The 18,683-nt window shown below is 51.1% G+C and overlaps 1 protein-coding gene across 1 annotated transcript in view; it reads right to left on the bottom strand.

Moving 5' to 3' along the window:
• Nucleotides 1-17,125, bottom strand: part of LOC131211939 (E3 ubiquitin-protein ligase lubel) — an 18,192-nt gene extending 1,067 nt beyond the window's left edge. Inside the window, exons 1-20 of the mRNA XM_058205628.1 lie at nucleotides 16,701-17,125; nucleotides 14,361-14,450; nucleotides 14,166-14,298; nucleotides 13,947-14,095; nucleotides 13,334-13,486; nucleotides 12,431-12,614; nucleotides 12,148-12,368; nucleotides 11,528-11,929; nucleotides 11,042-11,255; nucleotides 9,516-10,964; nucleotides 8,728-9,053; nucleotides 8,448-8,666; nucleotides 7,491-7,829; nucleotides 7,290-7,412; nucleotides 6,748-7,228; nucleotides 6,132-6,514; nucleotides 1,692-2,312; nucleotides 944-1,516; nucleotides 531-878; nucleotides 297-469 (exon numbers count right to left, since the gene is read on the bottom strand). Coding sequence (XP_058061611.1) covers nucleotides 297-469; nucleotides 531-878; nucleotides 944-1,516; nucleotides 1,692-2,312; nucleotides 6,132-6,514; nucleotides 6,748-7,228; nucleotides 7,290-7,412; nucleotides 7,491-7,829; nucleotides 8,448-8,666; nucleotides 8,728-9,053; nucleotides 9,516-10,964; nucleotides 11,042-11,255; nucleotides 11,528-11,929; nucleotides 12,148-12,368; nucleotides 12,431-12,614; nucleotides 13,334-13,486; nucleotides 13,947-14,095; nucleotides 14,166-14,298; nucleotides 14,361-14,450; nucleotides 16,701-16,706 — 6,587 coding nt within the window. The 5' untranslated portion in view covers nucleotides 16,707-17,125. The remainder of the gene's footprint in view (nucleotides 1-296; nucleotides 470-530; nucleotides 879-943; nucleotides 1,517-1,691; nucleotides 2,313-6,131; nucleotides 6,515-6,747; nucleotides 7,229-7,289; nucleotides 7,413-7,490; nucleotides 7,830-8,447; nucleotides 8,667-8,727; nucleotides 9,054-9,515; nucleotides 10,965-11,041; nucleotides 11,256-11,527; nucleotides 11,930-12,147; nucleotides 12,369-12,430; nucleotides 12,615-13,333; nucleotides 13,487-13,946; nucleotides 14,096-14,165; nucleotides 14,299-14,360; nucleotides 14,451-16,700) is intronic.
• Between the last annotated feature and the right edge of the window lie 1,558 nt (nucleotides 17,126-18,683).

The raw sequence follows: 18,683 nt of genomic DNA, 5'->3' as shown, positions 1-18,683 counted from the left end.
AGCGACTCAAGATCATCCGGACTGAGGATGCCCATCGGGTCAATGTCATTTTTGTTCACCAGAAAACTAAGGTACTCTATGTAGTGAGCCCTAGAAAAAGGGAATCGTCGGGATGGGAACGGTTAATGGAGGTCTCGTCGGTTGTCCACTTGTTCAAACTTGTCAAGCTCCAGGTCGAAGCCATTTTTGGTTCGTTTTTATAATTGATTTGTTTGAGGGCAGGATAAGTAGCGTAACGTATTTCGAGAACATAACCCACATAGAATCTTCTCGGCACTGTCGAGATTCCCCATTACCTGCACAGTCCTGCGTGGTTTTCTGGCACCTCCGCACTACAGATCAAGTCCATTAGGCCAGCTGGTGTTTCTTTTTGCAGTGGAATGGGACATTTAAGAGCGGAAATCTGTCCATTGATAAGCTCTTGCTTCATCAGTTCCGAGGGTTCAGTATCGAAAGACACATTGTTCATCTGGGAAACAGGAAACGTGAATGAGAGCTCAAGCTTGATCACAGAAATGGCTCAGACATACCAGCAGTAAGTTTTGTAGATCGCGTGGCTCCTTATCCCGAAGGTAGAAGAGACAGTTCCTCGGGTGATGTGCATGCAGCCCCAGTTTGGCGCAGTACGCCGACACGCTACACTTGGCTCCCATCATGAACGGTTTGTTACAACCGTAGCAGAACTCAAACTTGCACTGGGTACAGGTGAAGTGCATGCAACCACCACGGGCTAACGAATAGCGGAATTTGCAGTTCGGACAGCTGATACCGTGCGTTTGCAGGTGCCGCTGGACACCTTCAGCCTGCAGCTCTGGATCGTTGGCTTCCTTCCATTCGGCAAATTTGTCACAGCTGAGACCCTCGTGCTGTGTTTCCCACTGAAAAATGAACAGAAACCCTGTCATATCTTAAAGCTTGACCATCAATGTGTTCCCTCGCTTACCGGTTTCCGACAAGAGGCACAAGTGATCGACCCACAGTCCGGGCAAATCAATCGTCGCTGCTTGGGTCGCGCGAAGAACCCACTAGAGCAGTGGACGCACCACTTAAAGTGGGGATCCTGCGTCAGCGTACGATCGCGGATCTTCCGCTGGAACAGATCGTGAACCTCCGCGTCGACGATGTTCTTTAGCAGAATGTCCAGATTCGAAAAGTACTCCAGCACATCGTCCTCCGTCACGTTCGGCCCGTTCAGGTCGGGCTCCTTGCAGTACGGGCAGTTACAGTTTGTGATGGAGCGATTGGTGATCTCCTGCGTAAAGTACTCCTTGGCACACTCGAAGCAACAGGTGTGGGTGCACTTGAGCATGGACACTATTTCGTTCATCGGGAAAAGTCCTAAACACAGTTCGCATTCCTTCTGCAGCAGATCCTTCGCTTCGTCGACCGTGTGACACTGTGTGGCCGCCCAGATGGCGTTATCCTTGGCGTAGCGCAGCTCGATCAGTTGAACCGCCAGTTCAGCCTGTTCAATGGTTTGGACCAGACCGTCATCGAATAACTGTTTGGCTTGCACCTGAAACGAAACGAGAGTGAACATTACTTCTCCGCACCATGGGGGGCATTAGGCAACAATGTATAAAATGTTTTGTATAACATGATCACACATGGTACGGTGTTTATCTGATTCAGCTACACGTTTTGGTGATTGAGGGGTAGATGTAAGGCCCCATTAGGCGCACGCAACTTACTTCGGGCGGTTCACCGTTCGGTTCGAACGGTTTCACCAGACTCTTGATAATGGTGCGCTCACTCTCGGTGATCGTCATCCGGCTCTCATCCTCATCGTCCGTGGTCTGGTAGTCGTCGCTGAAGCACGTCTCGCGGTACTTCTTCTTGAGCAGTTTCTCGCAGGTGTACGTGGTGTCACGCGACGGCCCCGGAACTGGTTCGCCGGTGTCTCCGCCCGCCCCGGGGGTCGATCGTGCGGAACTGGTGTCCGTGGCCGGTGTAGATGCTTTGCTGCTGCCGGGAGGCAGGTTGGCCGCCGGCCGGTTGGTGAACACCTTGGGTTGCACTAGCTTGGCCGGCTTGGGCGACATCTTGGACGTGCTCGGTTTCGGTGACTCCCTTGCCTTGCTCAGGAACTCCTTTTGCATGTTCTTGACCGTGTTTGTTTGCACGGGACCGAAGGGGCCACCGACGGACTTCTTGCGCACGATCGTTGGCTTGCGGCCAGTGGACTCGGTCGAGGCGGAGGCAGTGGTGGACTTCTTTTTGGTGTCGGTTTTAGTTTTGGAAGCGGAACCTTTGCTGCCTACCTTCAGGCCAGTGGGAGTCGGTGGCGTTGACGGTGAGCCACCTTCCTCCGACTGTGAAGGGGTAGCGGTGGGAAGCTTTACGGTTAGTTTCGAGCTGGTCTTGGACCGGGCGCTGGATACGGGGTTACTAGTGGCGGTGCTGATTGTGGGGGGTTGAAGTTCTACGTTTTGGTAAATGTTTATGGTACGCGGTGGAGCTGAAGGTGGGGTATTATCCGCTTGAGGACCGTGGACAACGACGTCTGACGGTTTAACTTCTATGAAACTGGATGACGGTTCGTCGGACGAGGCGCGTGATTTAGGAGAATCGTCGTGAACACTGTCCGGAACATGGCCGTTAACAAAATGAGTTGTGATGGATGTTGTTGGAGCGGACTCCACTGCAGCGATAATGTCATTGGAAGCAATGTGTTCTTTGATGGATGTTTGGATGCTACTATGATCGTTTGCATTTTGACCAAGTGGCTTCGTCTTCGGTTCCTGTGCGTCGAGAGGAATATCCTGAATAGAAATTGTAGCTCGTTTGCCATCCTCAACAGAAGTCTCTACGGAAGCGGACGTTTCTATTGTACGTTTTCCGTCAAGCATTTCATTAGCAACCCCAGGCAAGGTTGATGCGGGATTATCGTCCGTATTACTTGGTAGGCCAACTTGTTGTTCGTTGACGGTATCGACGGTATTTGTGGCGTTGATGGCATTGACAAGGGTATCTAAACTTGAAGATACAATCACGACCGCATCCGGGTTCGGGGACTTTTCTTGACCAAGGTTCAATGTCTCTGATTCCTTTGCCGAACCGTTTGCGGCAACCTCCGCTTTTTCAAGGACATTAAAATCTGCGGGCATTCCTTCAGCTTTCGGTGCAATAGTTTCTACTTGATTTGGAGTGTGTGTTTCGATCAACTCTAGGTTAGTGGATTTTTTATTGACCGAAGCGTATAGCGGGATTTCAGCAGTACTATCAAGAGTACTGTTCTCCAAAACGATAACATTTGCATATTCTGGAATAAAAGATGAAGTAAGCTTTTCTGCGTGGTTCGTCGTATCTTTATCGCCCATTGCCAATGTTTCAACTGCACCATTTGTGAGCAGCGCTATGTTATTGGAAACTTTGGGTTCGAAAGGCAATGGAGTTTCTAGAGAAAGTGTTGTGTCGGGAGAAACGCCATTTTCATGTGGTACTATTACCAAATTGCTTGTAGTTGCTTCCGAAGTCACCGATCGTTGTTCGTCGGCTTCTGTCTTCGGAGGAATACTAATATGCGACGAATCAATGGCTTCCGGTATGTCGGAATGAGGAATTGCCTCCGTTTGGACCTTGTTTTCAACGTTGACTTCAACTTGCGCCATTTGATCGTTAGTGAATGTTCCTGGAGTTACGGCAGAAACAATTGGAGTGTTCGTCTGAGGAACGCTCGTGGCCTCTTGTTCTTCTCTTGCCAATGGTTCGCTATCTGTAGAACTGGGAGCAATTCCGTTATGTTCAACCTCAGCATTCTCATCCGTTGCGTTGTCCTTATGCAATAGCGAGTTCCCTTGGGACGGGGATGGCGGATGCCCGTCCTCCTCCGGGGTGTCCTTTGGATCACTTTGGTTCTCTACCACTGTCCTCTCGATCACCGACGATTGCTTGTTTTCCGTCGTTTCGGTGGACGTGGTTCTGACCGAGTCGTAGATTACGGCAGCAGCACCTTCTTCGCCGATGTCCACCGTGCTGTTGTCTAGCTCACCCGCTGCTTGTTCAATTTTTTGCACGTTCTTCAAAAATCCGCCTATCACAGCTTTGGCATTGATCAGTGTCTGTACGTCTTTCATGGTCATCTGCAGATTGTCTTCCGCCACCAGTGTCTGCTCGCTCGATTCGTCTACAGTCGTTTTGGGAAGCTCCGGAACGAGCGTCGCTTCGCTGATCTCACTCTGCTCCGGACTATTCTTTAACGTCTCTACGCTCGACGCGTGGTGCAATGGTGCTGCAACGAAGTCCAGTGGCCCCAGAGCTTCTTCCGTCACGCGAAGCATACTTCGCATTTCTCCCACCGACTGTTCGATGACGCTGAGGGCATCGTTGAAGTCACTGTCCAGCGGCAAATCGCTCACCTCCGATGCACTGTTCCGTTCGTTCTCTCGCACAGCGTCCACGTTTATCTTCGGCAATTCTAGGCGAGGGGGCTCCGGCACTAGCATTTCTTCTCCTTGCGGTTGTTCGTCGTTGTTAGCCTTACCGTTAGCCGAATCGATGATGGTCATTTCTGAGAACATCACCGAACCATCGTCATCGTCGTCCTCATACTCGTAGAAGTCCCCGTTCTCATCGACATCGTACTCTTCGTTCGAATCCCATTCCTCTTCTTCTTCCTCTTCCCCTTCCCACTCTTCCTCGTATTCGTCCTCGTAGTACTCTCCATCGTACGCGGCATCTTCCTCGTCGAAAGTGGCAATGTCCGAGTTGATCTCGTCCTTCATCTGCTGGATAAGTCGCTTCGTGTCCAGCACCAGTTCGGAGAGATTGTTTGCCAGCTTGGAATTATGCACCAGATCCTCGTCAACTTCATCGTTTGCCACCTCTGCAGAGGTACCATTTTGTGGTTTATCCTTTGCGTCCACCTTTGGTTCGCTTGTCGTCGCTTCAAGTTGCATGTCTACGGTGTCCGCTGGAGGAAGGGATGTGTTTTGCGGCGCTTCTAATACTTCGGCAACATTATTCTCGGGTGCTACCAGTTCCTTCGATACCGCCAGTTGCTCCGAAGCCACCTCAGGAGGAGGAACAGCAGATTCCGATGGTTGTGGTAACGTTTGTTTTGGATCCTCTTCCACAGCCGGGATCTGAACTGGGGCCACATTGCTGTAAATCGGTTCTTCAATTTGATCAACGTCGATCGGAACCGTCGCTGAATCTGTGGCAGCTTCCATTGACTGTTCAATGCGTTCTATATTTTCCACAACATGGCGCAACTCTTCCACATGGTCTATTGCGATCGCCGGCAGTGGCACTGGTTTGTTGTTCTGTCCCAGTGCTTCAAAATCACTCTCCGACGAGCTCTTCACGGGCCGTCGGCAGAGGTAGTTATTTTTGTTGACAGGGATACGTGATCCTCGCCGTTTCTTCATACCCTTCTTCTCGACCGTGACCTCCACTGGAGCTGGGGGCTCTGTGTCCATTGGTGGCTCAGCAAACTTGGGCGATTCTCTTTTCTGAGGCGTTTCTTTCTCTTCACTAGTTGGCTCGGCCAACTGCCCCGCGGATAGGACCTTCTCCTGTACCGCCGGCGATGGTTTGTTGAACAGATGCATCAGTTTCTGGTTGATAGAAACGAGATCGTAATAGTCGGTTGATTCGGCCGTCTGCCGTGCCTCGTCAGAGCTGCTATCGATCTGATAGTGTCTGCGCTTGCACTGATCAAACACCGTCGTTGCCTTTTCGTTGCGAATCGCTCGGTGCAGAAACTGTTGAATGTTGGCATACTCGCCATCGCCCTCATCGGACTGCGTGCGATTCTGGCGACTGGTGGCCAACGCTACCTGACGCTCCGGAAAGGTGGCTAATGATTCGTGAAATTTTAGCTCGAGTGGAAACTCATGAACGTGACCATAGTCGTCGTCCGTGTAGTCTGCCTTCAGTAGCGTCTCCCGTATGTCGTCTTCTAGTGAGCGAACCGTCGTCGCCGGTCTCAGTTCCTGTCGCACCGATTCCAGCTCCTGCCGTACCTGGTGCACCAGGTTCGGCAGGATGTCCTGAATGTTTTCCTCCACAAAGTCCCGTACGTCGTCCTCGATGGAGCGGGTCGGATCGGTGTCGTGCGAGTGTTGGGAGGATGTTCTCGCATTGCGCACCGTGGGAATGGGGCTTTTGCTGATGATACGATCACTTGCCTGTGAACGGACCGATGCCACGGAGTTGGAGCGCGATCGGGGCTCGGCCAGCTGCGTCAGTAGCTGCTGTATGTTACGCAGCACTGGCACATTAGGAGACTCCTGGGTGCGCTCCATTTGCAGAATGAGTGCCTCGATATCCTTCAGTATCTCGGTGTTGGACGTTGTCACCGCTTGCTCTTCACATACCTCTTCCGGTTGCTGGAGCAGATCTTCCTGCAGCGGTTCGGCCGGTTCCACCGATTCCGGCTCAACAACACTCTCGGGTTCCTTGGTCGTTGCGACAGGCTCTGGCTGTTGCTCCAAAGCCTTCGATTCCGTTGATCCATCGCCGAGAAGCTCCCGTTCGACATGGGCGCTTATGAACTGTTCAATGTCGTTGCCTACGAGGGCCAGGGCCGGTCAGTGCCCAATCATCACACGAGCGGTCACAACATACACAAAAATACAGGCACACACATAGCAACGATTGTTCGTGGGATCGGGAAATCGGCCAACACACCGTGGAAAGGTATCGGACACAAACCGGTGGGAAACGGGAGGGAAAGAAAAGACAACCATTAGTACCACTTGGATCCAGGGCAACCCCCGGGCTAGTGCTGCGATCGCTTCTTACTGATTCCACTACGATCCTCCTGGAGCGCTTGCTGCAGCAGCAGGTTGCTGCTGTCATTGTCGGCCCCATTCGGTGGGCCCCAGATGCGCATCAGGAACGGCTTAAGCTGCGTTTTGCTCAGCTCCAACAGGGCCAGCTCGAGATTGCCGTGGTGTGCCGTCAAGCTCGTCACAATGTCCTCCCGGGTAAAGTTTCCCTTCGCGGCAATGTCACGGTACTTCCGTTGCCGCTGCTCGATACACTCCGTAATGGCACGCCAGATGTTGCCCTTGTGCAGTCGCAGTGCTTCACGAGCCTCGGTAATCGAAATAGTGCCAATGGTGTTCTCTCGCTTCTCGTGCCCGTACTTGGTGGCCAGCGTCTGCACCGTTTCGATCAGCTTGCTCCAGTTGTCTCGCAGCCACTGGACAGGATGCTTTTCACCGCAATGATTCATCGCCGCTTGCAACTCCTCGGCCGTAAACTGGTAGAGCTTTGCTTCCTAGACGTGAAGTGATGTAGAGTTATTGAAATAGACGGACAAGTGGTGACTGAAAATTTACCCGCAATAGAAGTGCCATTTCCGAGAGCTCTTCCTTGGCTGGACTGTGCTCCACAGCGATCGGTAATTCCTGCCCGTCACTTTCATCCAGCACGTCTAGCTGATCATCCATCGCTTTAGAGTGCTACAATCGAAAAGTGGACACAAAAGAACGAGCAGTTAGCCTACAAACTGGTGATCGACGCAGACGAACTCTCGTCACCATTGGTTTCTTTGCTGGGGCAGTAACCTGGCCACCGACCGTATCGATGCGACGCAGGTCCGTAAACGTCCGATACTTGTTCTCGGCATGGGCAGATCGTCCCGCCGAGCTGCCCACCGTTTGGCTGGCGGCCGTTTGTATGATCTGATTGATGGCATGGTCCAGGTACGACATGGTGTCGTCCGTCTGACGCAGACCATGATGATACGATGATGATGATGAGGATTGGTCGAGATGGGACGTCTGATTGAGTGCTTGACTGGGCTGGTACTGATGATGGAGCGCGGAGCTCTGCAGACCCGGCTGTGGGCTCAGCTCGTGCGGTGATGGTGGAAGACTCTAGAAAATGTTTCAAGTCTCGCGTTTAGTGTGATTCTGGCAGGACTGATTTGTTGTGACTCCGCGGAATGAATGAGTGACTCCTGCTAGCAAACACAGATTCGTGGCAAATTCAACTCCAAATCTTACATGAAAAAGTACTAATAGGTGGCACGGCAAGTACCAGGTGATTGCTCCACACTCCACAGTATCTAAAGTCAGACTCGTTGCCACTGAACGTGTGATTTGGGCTTTTGAAACATTATCGCACACGATCGTATCGGTCACTGATCGTACACGACTTCGTGCTTTTCGTCGCACGATCACCGTAATGACGTCATTGTGCAGCATGCCGCATCAACCAAGAAGGGTCGAAGTGGAATTGCGCCAACCCCAGACATGACATTGACGACGAGATGGCTTCCTACCACGAAGCCACTCTTCGCGGTGTTATTTTCGGGTTCGTGGTGCGAAGTGAGTCGTACTGAAGCAACTAGGAAAAGAGTGGGCCAATGGGAAGAGCTTGACGGTAGACGACAATATCAGGCAACGGGTGGGCCTAATTTTAACTCTCACATCAACAAAGCGTCTGTAAGCAGGAAATCGGGGGAAACGTGGGGCTCGCCACCCAGCAGTTACCTGAGTGTCGCTCGAGATGCTGTGCCGACTAGCGGGCCGCGCCTCGACTTGCAGCATTTGTGGCGTGGCAAGCGAATGCGAACGTTTGTACAACGCGGACGCCAGCGCTTCTTCCTGATGGGTATTTGGCGCCTGAGGCTCTGATTCGGGTGGCGGTTTTTCTGTGGCCTGCTCACGCGTTGCCTTCTCGTCCCGAACCTGCTCCAACGTGGCGTAGGTCTAGTCAAACGAGGAAGCTTATCATTGCGGGCCTAGGCCTGGAAAGTTCGACGATGCATACCTGCGTAGACATGTCCTGCGGTGGCGGCGAAGTCCCGATGGAGGTTTGCGATTTACCACGACGATCGTCAGCCACTGGGGACGGTTCGTCCCGACGCACGACCTCCCTGGGTGGGGATGGACCACACCCGGTGGAAACCTTCTGCTTGATTACCCTCTGCTCAACCTGAACGACTTCGCTGGCAAGACGGTGCCCAATTTCGACACCGTCATCACCCGGAACCCCCGCCTCACCGGTGCCACATTCCTGCACCATCTTCACGTCAGTATTCGATTGGGCTACGCTCTGCCAGCCCGTTTCGGTGGCCTCGTCGTCCACGTTGCCGTCTAGAACGAGAGCACACAGTCACCGATTAAAACGCTACACCGTTTCAGTTTAGTGATTGTGAGCGCGTTTCTCCAGCAAGGAGAAACCACGTCAATGACATTTATTGGGCTGTTTCATTGGTAAATGCACACCACCACAGTTACAATACGGTTCCATTGTTATTCACGCGTACAAACAAAACGAAAGGGCGGTCACAAAAACCAAATGCTAAACTACTAAGGCTATCGTACAGGACGAAAAAGGGATTGCTACCGTGGGGCCTTACAACCTACTCGAGAGGTCGCGACAGTTACTTGGTTACTTGTGGGGGCATCTTGGTAATTGGGTCTTGGGGACGATTTGAACTATTCACGGGCTGGGTACGTTCCGTGCGTGCGTGCGAGCGTGCATGGGGGGTTTGTGAACGGTGACGGATTATTTCGCTTTAGTGCCGGGCCAAAAGGATATTTTACGGATCCTACCTTTCTTCTTCACATCGCCGGCGAGCTGCTTACCGGGGGACTTCTGAGGGGCCACAATCTGTAGTTTGCCCTCCGTGATCTGGGGCGTCTCCTGTACGACGTCCGGCGGTGGTGAACGGGGTTGGTCACCATCGGTAGACTCCAGCCGGGCGGCCACCAGCGAGATGGAAGCGGTTTTACAGCAGATGGCGCAGATCTTGACGCCGGGCTCGTTGACGTACGTGCAGAACTCACACTCCCACTCACAGTCCGGGGCGACGGGTGCGGCCGGTGGCGGCGAGTCCTCCTGCACCGAACGGCCCAGCTCCTGCAGGTCTGCCTTGCTGCTCTCGTTGATGATGTTCTTGATCTCGACCGTCTTCAGGTGTCGCTGCTCGTCCGAGTCGCCCGCCGACTTCGATGGCGAAATGTTCCGGAACTCCAGTGTCCCGTTAACCACCTGGGGCGGGTGCCGGGCGGACTCTTTGCGTTCCGGCTGCGGCCCTTCGTCCGACTCGTTGGCGATGAACTCGGTGCTGGAGTGCTTCCGTTGGCGTTGCTGCTTCGTGGCGAACCGTCGTTTCTGCTCGCCATCCGTGTCGGGAGTGTGCGAATCGGAAGCGATCTTCTTCGGTACGGGACTCTTGCTGACCATCTTCGTTTCACTCTTTCGGCGTTGCTTCTCGTGCCCTTCAGACTCTGCCGAGCTTGGAGGCTTCGTCTTGCTGGGGGCGATCACTGGGGCCGGCTGGGATTTAGGCTTCTGACCTCGGCGCTGCCCTTGATCCGGATCGGAATCATTCGTCAGCGAATCGGACGTTGCGCGCCGAGCTGCTGAGAGGTTGTTCTGTGCTGCCCGCAGCTTAGCCTGACGTGTTCTCTCAAAGTCCACATCGGAGTCGTTTGTCAGGGAATCGGAGGTGAGCTTCCGGGGAGAGCTGATGCTTTCGTTGCCCGATCGTGAACGATTCGATGGCGCATGGCGCCTGGGGTCCGCTGGTTCGAGGTCGGACTCGTTGGTGAACGAATCGGACGGTGGTTTGGCGCGTGGAGACGAAACCGACAGCTTGTCGAGCCGTTCGCGAATTCCCTCGTCCCGTTCGTACCGTAGACCGGGCTTCCGGGACACCGGGTAGTCGATCAGTGACCGTGCTGAGGAATTACCGACTCGGCGGGAGAAGCGTGAGTGCTTCACGCTCGAAGCCCGCACAAACTCGGGCCTCTGCTGTTCGGGCTCCTCGAACTCGATGCTGCTGGTCGAGTTGAGCCGTTCTCGGCGGCGTCGATCGCGGCCACGTGACCGATGGAATTCGTCCTCCGAATCCTCGTCGTCCGTTAGATCGCCCACGAAGCTGTTACGGTTCACGTTGCGCATCGACATCGTGGACTTGCGTGACTTGCTGCTCAGCGCAGGAGATCCGGCCCGGGAGCGTGAGTTTGCCCGTGACCTCGGTGGAGGCATCACGACACCTGCGCAGGATAATCGAAATGGAACGTTAGGGGCACCTGGGATCTAGATCGCTCGAGACAAGGGCTCTGACTCCTACCTGGCATCATAGGCATCATTCCCATCGGAGGATAGGGATACATTCCGCCCCAGTTGTTGACGTAGCCCGGTGGGTAACCCAACGGATCCGGCGGATAGCCTCCATGCTGGGGTGGCAGATTCAGGCTCATGTTCGAACCGTTCTGTGACCCACGGGCCATCCAAGCGTTCATTTGGTTCCACTGCATGGGATTGAAGTGTGCCATCGACTGGGCCTGAAAACAAACACAGCATCAATTCCGATTCTTGCCCGTACCTCGACTCCGGTCTTCGAATTTCTCTCGAGTTCTACGCATTCTTCCAACCAAAACAAGATTTTTCCAATGACTACTTGATTGTTCGCGTTATGATAGGTTTTAATTAGACGATGGCCAAACCATGAAAACGGTCTACTTCGTAGTCTTCTGTCCAAACTTACTCTGGTGTCGGTTGTTGTCGTTTCATAACCGACCAGTATGCGCTATTTTTAGGACCACGGGGGGCTCACCTGGTGCAGCGGACTGAATCCCCACATGTTCGGCGGCTGTTGCTGTTGGTGCAGATTGAACACCGAGGTGCTGCGGGGCCCCGGCATTAGGGGTGCGTCGCCAAACTCCGAGTGCTGCGTAGGAGAGACAGACGGGGTATTATTCGCCGAATCGCCGAAACCCGGTACGGTAAGCAGATTGATGCCGGAGGCGACACTGCCAGATCGCATTCTGGGTGCCGGCGGTGGAACGTTCAACCAAGGTGGCAACTGCTGCTGCTGTTGTTGCTGTGCCAATGGCAACGCCTGCTGCGATGCGTGGAGATACGGTTGCCTCAGGTGTTGCTGTTGGTACGGCTGGTGCTGAAAAGTGGCGGATGATGGCTTGCTGCGGAAGCTGTTTGACGATTCGGTAGCGGATGACTGTGGGATCGAAACGATGACGATAAAAGCGCACATGAGTTAGGGCATTAACTATCCACCAGGGTGGCGGTGTCGATTGACGCAAGTGAATTTAAACACTTCGTCCGAAGCGTGACTATTCTGGCGTACGGACACCAATTGATTTTTGGACAATTCACAAATGTGGAACACAAAAAGCAAATGGCGAAAAAAGAAACGGTAACCCCGCACCAAACTACCTGTAGATCGGTGTTGGACGTTAGGCTTGCGCGACGGCTACGGTCGCCGTCCGATTTCATCGCTTCCTGGTGCTGACGGTAGCGCTGCTGCAGCAACGTCATCCGGTCCAGCGTGGCGGCCGTGTTGTTCTGAATCTTTTCCATTGTGGTTGACATCGATCGCGCGGTGCTCGTCGTTGACGGCGATCGCTTCGATGTACTATCGATCGATGAGTTGGAAGCTGCAAAGTAGGCGCCTACAGAGGAGGTTCTGTTCCAGGGGTACGGGAATTTTGGGACTTACAATGAATTTTGTTCTCCGGCGGATCGGGCAACGGCCTGTTGGATGGATGGATGAAACGTTTCAAGGAGTTCATCTTCTCCCGCAAGGACAGCGCTGGGCTGGGTGGTGGTGGCGGAGGCTTCTGCTGCTGTGACGGTGGCTCCATCGGTCCTCCCGATCCTTGTGGGAGGGTTGTGGGGATTGTCTGAGGGCGAGGGCACATCCAGAGCAATGTTTTATTTATTGTCACGTAACATGAAGCATCCAGCTACTGGACCAGTCAATCCCAGATTTTATTATACCCAAAATTTTGAAAGCTTTTATTGCTTTTTTGTTTGTCAAAATAATGGCTCTCTAGAGTGTTTTACAAGAACTAGATCTTGCATATTTTTGTTGTAAATCTCGTGGAAAAATTTCCATTTTTAGCTGAGCTCTTGTTAATGATGAAGCAGCTGAACGCATGGAGGGCACAAGCAACTTAACTAGAATAAAAAAGAACACACATGCACAGTACGTAAAGCAAACGGAGTCACTGTATTTCGTTCAATTCTGTATCGTAAACATTTGACATTTAGTTGTAATCACGCACCAATCACGAAGTTGTCAGCTATCGAACAGGGTTAAGGACAAAATGTAACGCTCGGCGATCGCTATTCGCTCATTTAATGGATAGGGTTAGGACAAAGCTCTGGAAAGGCATTCGCAAGGACACTCCGATGGAAGGTAGGTTATTGAAGGAACGCAGCGCTTTCACTTCTATAGCTTTGGTTTAATTGTTCGATCGGTACTAGACTGTCGGGTCCCGAAGTCGACGCGGTTTGTGCTCAAATTCGTACGTTTCCCTGCGTTCCAGTGGTAAGACTTTGTGGTTCATGGTTTCAGCGCCTCAAGTGAGTGCCCTCAAGAGAGAGTGCAGCAGCGTACCTGATCCTGCTTGCGGCCCACCAGGGGACTGGGAAAATGGAAGCTTCCGGGGCGTGTCTTTCTCCTTGGCGGCGGCAGCGGACCACTCGATCCGGCCTCACCTTTCGGGGGCAGCGGAGGTTTAACCATGCTGGGCGCCGGCGGCTCAACGGGCTGCGGATAAACGGAAGAGCGAGAACAACATTGACCGGAAGTTGCACTTGGGACAAGGAACCAGATCGAGTGCCGAGAATGAATTTTTTGCGATGAACTTGTGGACATCAAAAGGCTCATGAATTCTACAACGGAAACGGAAATACTGATGGACTTTTAATCTTCTAGTGGATAAGAAAGGTCTGTTCGGACTGCTACCGATCCGAAACGACAGAAACCGCAGGAGTCAAGAGATGATTAGGGGACGGTGTTTATGCGATAACTTCAACTACACATGGCTTAACCGAAGTATCACAACCGGTGTGCGCCGGAGAGATAGGGAAAGCGAGGATCGCCGCTAGTTGTGTGGAGTTTTTCACAGAGAGCTACGGAAGATCATGCGCCTAATGGGAAGATGGGGACACGAACTACATCTGTCCTAATGGCCTAATGACGCACTCACCCCGTCCCACTCGCTTACCTTTCTGACGTGAGTTTGACGTTTCGGATGACGGTGGTAGCGATCGTCGCAGGAAGCGCAGAACAGGTTCTGATCGCACTGCTCGCAGCGCACGGCGGGCGTGACCGATCCGCACAGATCACACTTCATCACGGTGAGCCGTTTAATGTCTGCCGTGGTCCATGATAAAAATATGTCAAGTGAGAAAACTCTTGGCCTTGAGAACGACAGTGGCGGTACCTTGTGACTTCAGCGGAACTGGTGGGGGCGCATTGGAATACTGCTGGTTCACGACGTCGATGACTTCATACTCTGGATCGGTATTTATTGGTGGCGGTGGAGGCGGAGGTCCCACACGGTCATTGCTTCCGGTCTGTGGGGATGTTTTGATAAATGTATAATTTTGCTGGAACGTTTCCTGTTTCTGGTGCTTACCACCCAAGAAGGCATATTGCGACCACTGCGAAATCTGTTCGTCTGATTGGTCGCCATACCGGCTTGGTTTATAGTAGTTGGGCGTGAGTTCTGTTTTGGAGAAAGCCATTTTGGAATGGTGTGTGTTAAATGTTGTATTAAAATAAGGCCCACTTGCGTAATACGGTGTCTTCCACAGCTTCAAAGTATAAAGCTAAGCTTAGGTTGTCACCAAAATTTACTTTTACAAAATATTACCAAACAGTATCACGAAAGTTACAATTTGTTTTTCACAAACTAATCTTAATAATCGGGTCCATTCCTCTAAGATAGAAAAATCTAAACTTAATTCCTAATTTCAAGAGACACTTGAAACCGCATGGTTATCAGACCTCGATTGCGATGGATGCGAGAAACATCAAACAAATGATAGTGCTTGCGGCGTCTAGTGGTATGCAGGATTTATTTTTAAACTCTATTTACACTGATGATGTCGATCGGAACCGTACACTACGCACGATGTTGCGGTGGTAAGGACTGCAAGACGAGTGGCTCTGTAACGAGCGTATCAAGAAAGTGGCTACAGCTCATTTGCCGCCGAGCCGTTGAAATTCGAGTAAAAAGATCGTGTTTATTTTAGTTCATCGCTTTCAATGTCGATCGCTACCCATAGTCGAGCCCATCGAAAGCCGATAGAAACTGAATGGAGGCGCATGGTGCCTGTGCAATGCGGCGTGTTTGAAGTAGATCTCTTCTAAGGACTTTGAGTACATCTTCTACGTTCATTACGTTGGTGTACTTAAACATTGGAAAAGATTTCAAAGAACTATTTTCTATGAAAAAGTTTTGCGTGACCTTTTCATGAAAAAAACGATTAAATTGAACTACATATTGTTTTAAACATACCGAACTTAGTCTAGTTCTTTAAATTTAAATACTTGTATAAATATTAATATAAACAAAAGTTGACTATTTGACATGTACCGATAGTGTCTCGAAGGTCTTGTCTAAACACTTGCTTCAGCTGTTACCACAGATTCCCGGTACGCTCTCTGGAGTTTCTCAAACCAACAAGTTGCCGATAGGCTGCAACCATCTGGTAGCACTCTTCAAGTCGGTGTTATTCTAAACGGTAACCCAAAATATACAGTTGATTTGTATCTTCGTTTGAAGGGACACACATGTGTTTGACAGGCCCGAGCTCTCTGGCGCGGTGCTTGTTTGCTCCATTTCTTCTACTGTTCAAGCGTAACAGCACAAACAACCTGAGCCCGGGCGGAATCAAATTCCTAGATTCCAAAAATAACGTTCCATTTGTCCTACTGCTGGAACCGCGATTTCCTTGCTCGTCAAAATGGGCATTATCTAAGCCAATCGACACCGCGAGTCACCGCCGTGGACGTCAGTGCGAGTCTCGTGCTGGCAGCAAAGGAAACACGCACGCCAGGAACTAGAAAGTGAATTTATTTAAAGCACACTGCGCTGGTCGTCACTCACTGGCGGCCAACGATCATCGGAAAACCTTGCACTCTACACAAGTTCACAAAGCCGCACACCGACCCAATTGACACCGGAGAGCCTGGGTTTTAAAGGAACATGAAATCAATAGAATTAATTTTTTAAATTTGCCTTTCGCTATTCGCTATTTTACTTGGTATGGTGACGAACACATCTCCATGTTTGTAGTCCTTTTAAAGTAGTCTTACTTTACTCCACTACAAAGCGACACTTAAACAACTACTTTGGAGTAATTGTTAAGAAACATTAAGGACAATGCAGTTCAATCATGATGGATACACTAAACAATTTAGCAGTAATTCCGAAGTTAATTAGAGATTCAGAAAGGCATTCATTAGTACAATCGTTTTCCGCATTCCACTTGTACATGAAAATGGCCGCTAATGTGTCTGCAACGACGGCGCCGACCGTGGCGCATCTGTCAACGGTCACCGACAAGCTCTCCAGACACCATCGTCTGCTCCGTGTTAGCAATCCGTAATCCGCCATAGGAATGTCACAGTTTACCAGAGTATAGTGTCTACCATGTTTCTTCTCTGGTCGCACCCTAAAATTCTCGGTCGCGCGGTCTCTTTTTTTCGATCAGTTCGGTCATAACGAACTCGTTAAGATGGATTTAATTGCCATAAGGCGGCGAACAGTCGCCTCACGATCATTTGCTTTTCCTGTCTTTTCGCTACACACTACCAACACGGAGCGGGACACGGGACCCACTAAAACCGGTACCGGTATTCTATTTTTAATATAATCTTGGTGCATACGCACACGACACAGCCGCCCACATACACCGAAAACCGCGGAGAGTGGACAGTGGAGACACCACACAACTCCGGCGACACTTACACTCATTTCAATTGCATAGCCGTCCGCCGCACGAACGTTGCCCGGGGAGCACTATATTAATAAAATGACTAATTTTCGGGCCACTTTTCAATGCAGCAGATCGCCACGATCGACAACGGATTCAACTGCCAATCGATCGAGAATTCACGATTCCTTTTCGTCCTTTTTCGCTTCCCTCGCGTTGATTGAACTCTTTTTTAGCACCACTACGAGGCTCTGCCGAAGGATCTAGATTTCTTTGCCGAAAACGAAAAGGATCCGGGACGATCTCGGGCACCACCCTGACTACGGCACCGCCGGTGATTCTTATCGCTCACAATCACTGCACTGGAAGTGGGATTCCTCACGTTTTCCTGTAACCACAAACCTGGGGGGGCCACAATCCACAGCCACTTGCAGGTTGTGGCAGGGAAGAACCTTTTTATATAACTCCACCGCCGGACCAACCCTTGCTAGGGGTCGCTACCGAGACGTATGATCGCACCGACGTCCAACACTTGACTGAGCGAGCTGACGGACAGAGCTAAGCCGAGGCTGAGTCGAACCGTTCCGAAGATCTGAGTGAAAGTACGACAGTGTCTCGGTTTCTCTTTCGATTGTGTACATTCGGTAACGCCGGTCAAGAGACTGTCCACGATGGATGTAAAAAAGAAATTTAATTAAAACAATAAAGGAGTTAAGTTTTCGATATTTGAACACTGCTTTATTAATGTTTATCTTATTATTATCCCCTTAATTAATAACCCATAGTTTACCTATTGAATAGCAGCTAAAATCGACCACTTTCTGGTCATTGCGGTAATCGTCGACCAATGTTCTAATCCCAAGCAGGGAGCGATTGTGCGCAGAACGGTGCCGCGTGGTGCCATAGGCGGTGCTATTTGAAACTAAATTTAGCCGAACTTTAGCCGCTAACGGCCTACGGGTTTCGGTCGTGGTCGGCTCATGTTTTGCTCACCCGACCCGAGTTACTGTTGCACATTTCGACACCGGGGAACGGGGTTTGGAATCCAAACAGTGGCAGGGCAGCGGGTGATGGTTGGGAAGTGACAGACGATTAATGTTGTCCCGCTGCAGCGCCCGATGGAGACGCCTGGTGACGCGTGTTGTCGCACGGCGTTCCACGATTGGGTGCAAATTGCGCCGTGACATTCAAGCGCCATCATTTCCATGCTCAATTCCTGGTCCGGGTGGTAAAGGGCGTCAGAAAATATTAATATAAAATGCTGAATGCCATTGAAAACATGTAAAAGTGTTTATGCTATTGGGTTTCGTTAGTCTTCCAACATTTACAGTAAACATTTCTCCATTTTCTTAATATGAAGTAGTATACGTTAATGAGTTTTTAATTTATGCTAATTTTACCTTAAAAGTAATTAATGCTTGGGAGCTCCGGTTGTTGACGACTGTCATCGACTCTAAGTCCGTAACACTTTGCCCTAGGCCCATTGACAGACAAACCTGCTGCTCTATATCTTTCTCTAACCTTTACCCCTTTTCCGAATCGTTCCGAACATTTGTCTCGGTACGAACGTAACACGCGTGGTTCTCTCGCGGCCTGAAGCATCAATGCGGCGTTTGTTTTTATGGCCTCATTCGGTGTCCTCAGGACCAATACAGCCGTCCCGAGTGAAACGCCCACGCACACATTATCACACGTCCGCCCGCACGACCACAGACGTAGAACGTCGAACCCTCAGCCCGATACCTTTTTGATTGACGGATGAAAACAAACACGCGAAGACCACCAGCAACCGGGGCGGGCGTCGTGTTTCCGTCGTGGCGTCGTCGGAAGAAGGTCCCGACACGAGCGTGAAAACCGGCAACATTCGCCACCGTTTGACACTTGGCCTGATTTTTCCGAGAAACGATGGAACGAGCATTTTTTTCCTGTCGTTTATCGTTCGTGGTTAATTAGAAAATAAACGATGGTGAAAGTGTCACCGAAAGTAAAAGATGGTGAAATAACGTAGAAAAGCCAAT

The sequence above is a fragment of the Anopheles bellator genome, chromosome 2, assembly GCF_943735745.2.
Source record: "Anopheles bellator chromosome 2, idAnoBellAS_SP24_06.2, whole genome shotgun sequence".
Classification (NCBI taxonomy): Eukaryota; Metazoa; Arthropoda; class Insecta; order Diptera; family Culicidae; genus Anopheles; species Anopheles bellator.
The sequence above is the reverse complement of the archived record's forward strand: the minus strand, read 5'-3'. Positions and strand labels throughout refer to the sequence as shown.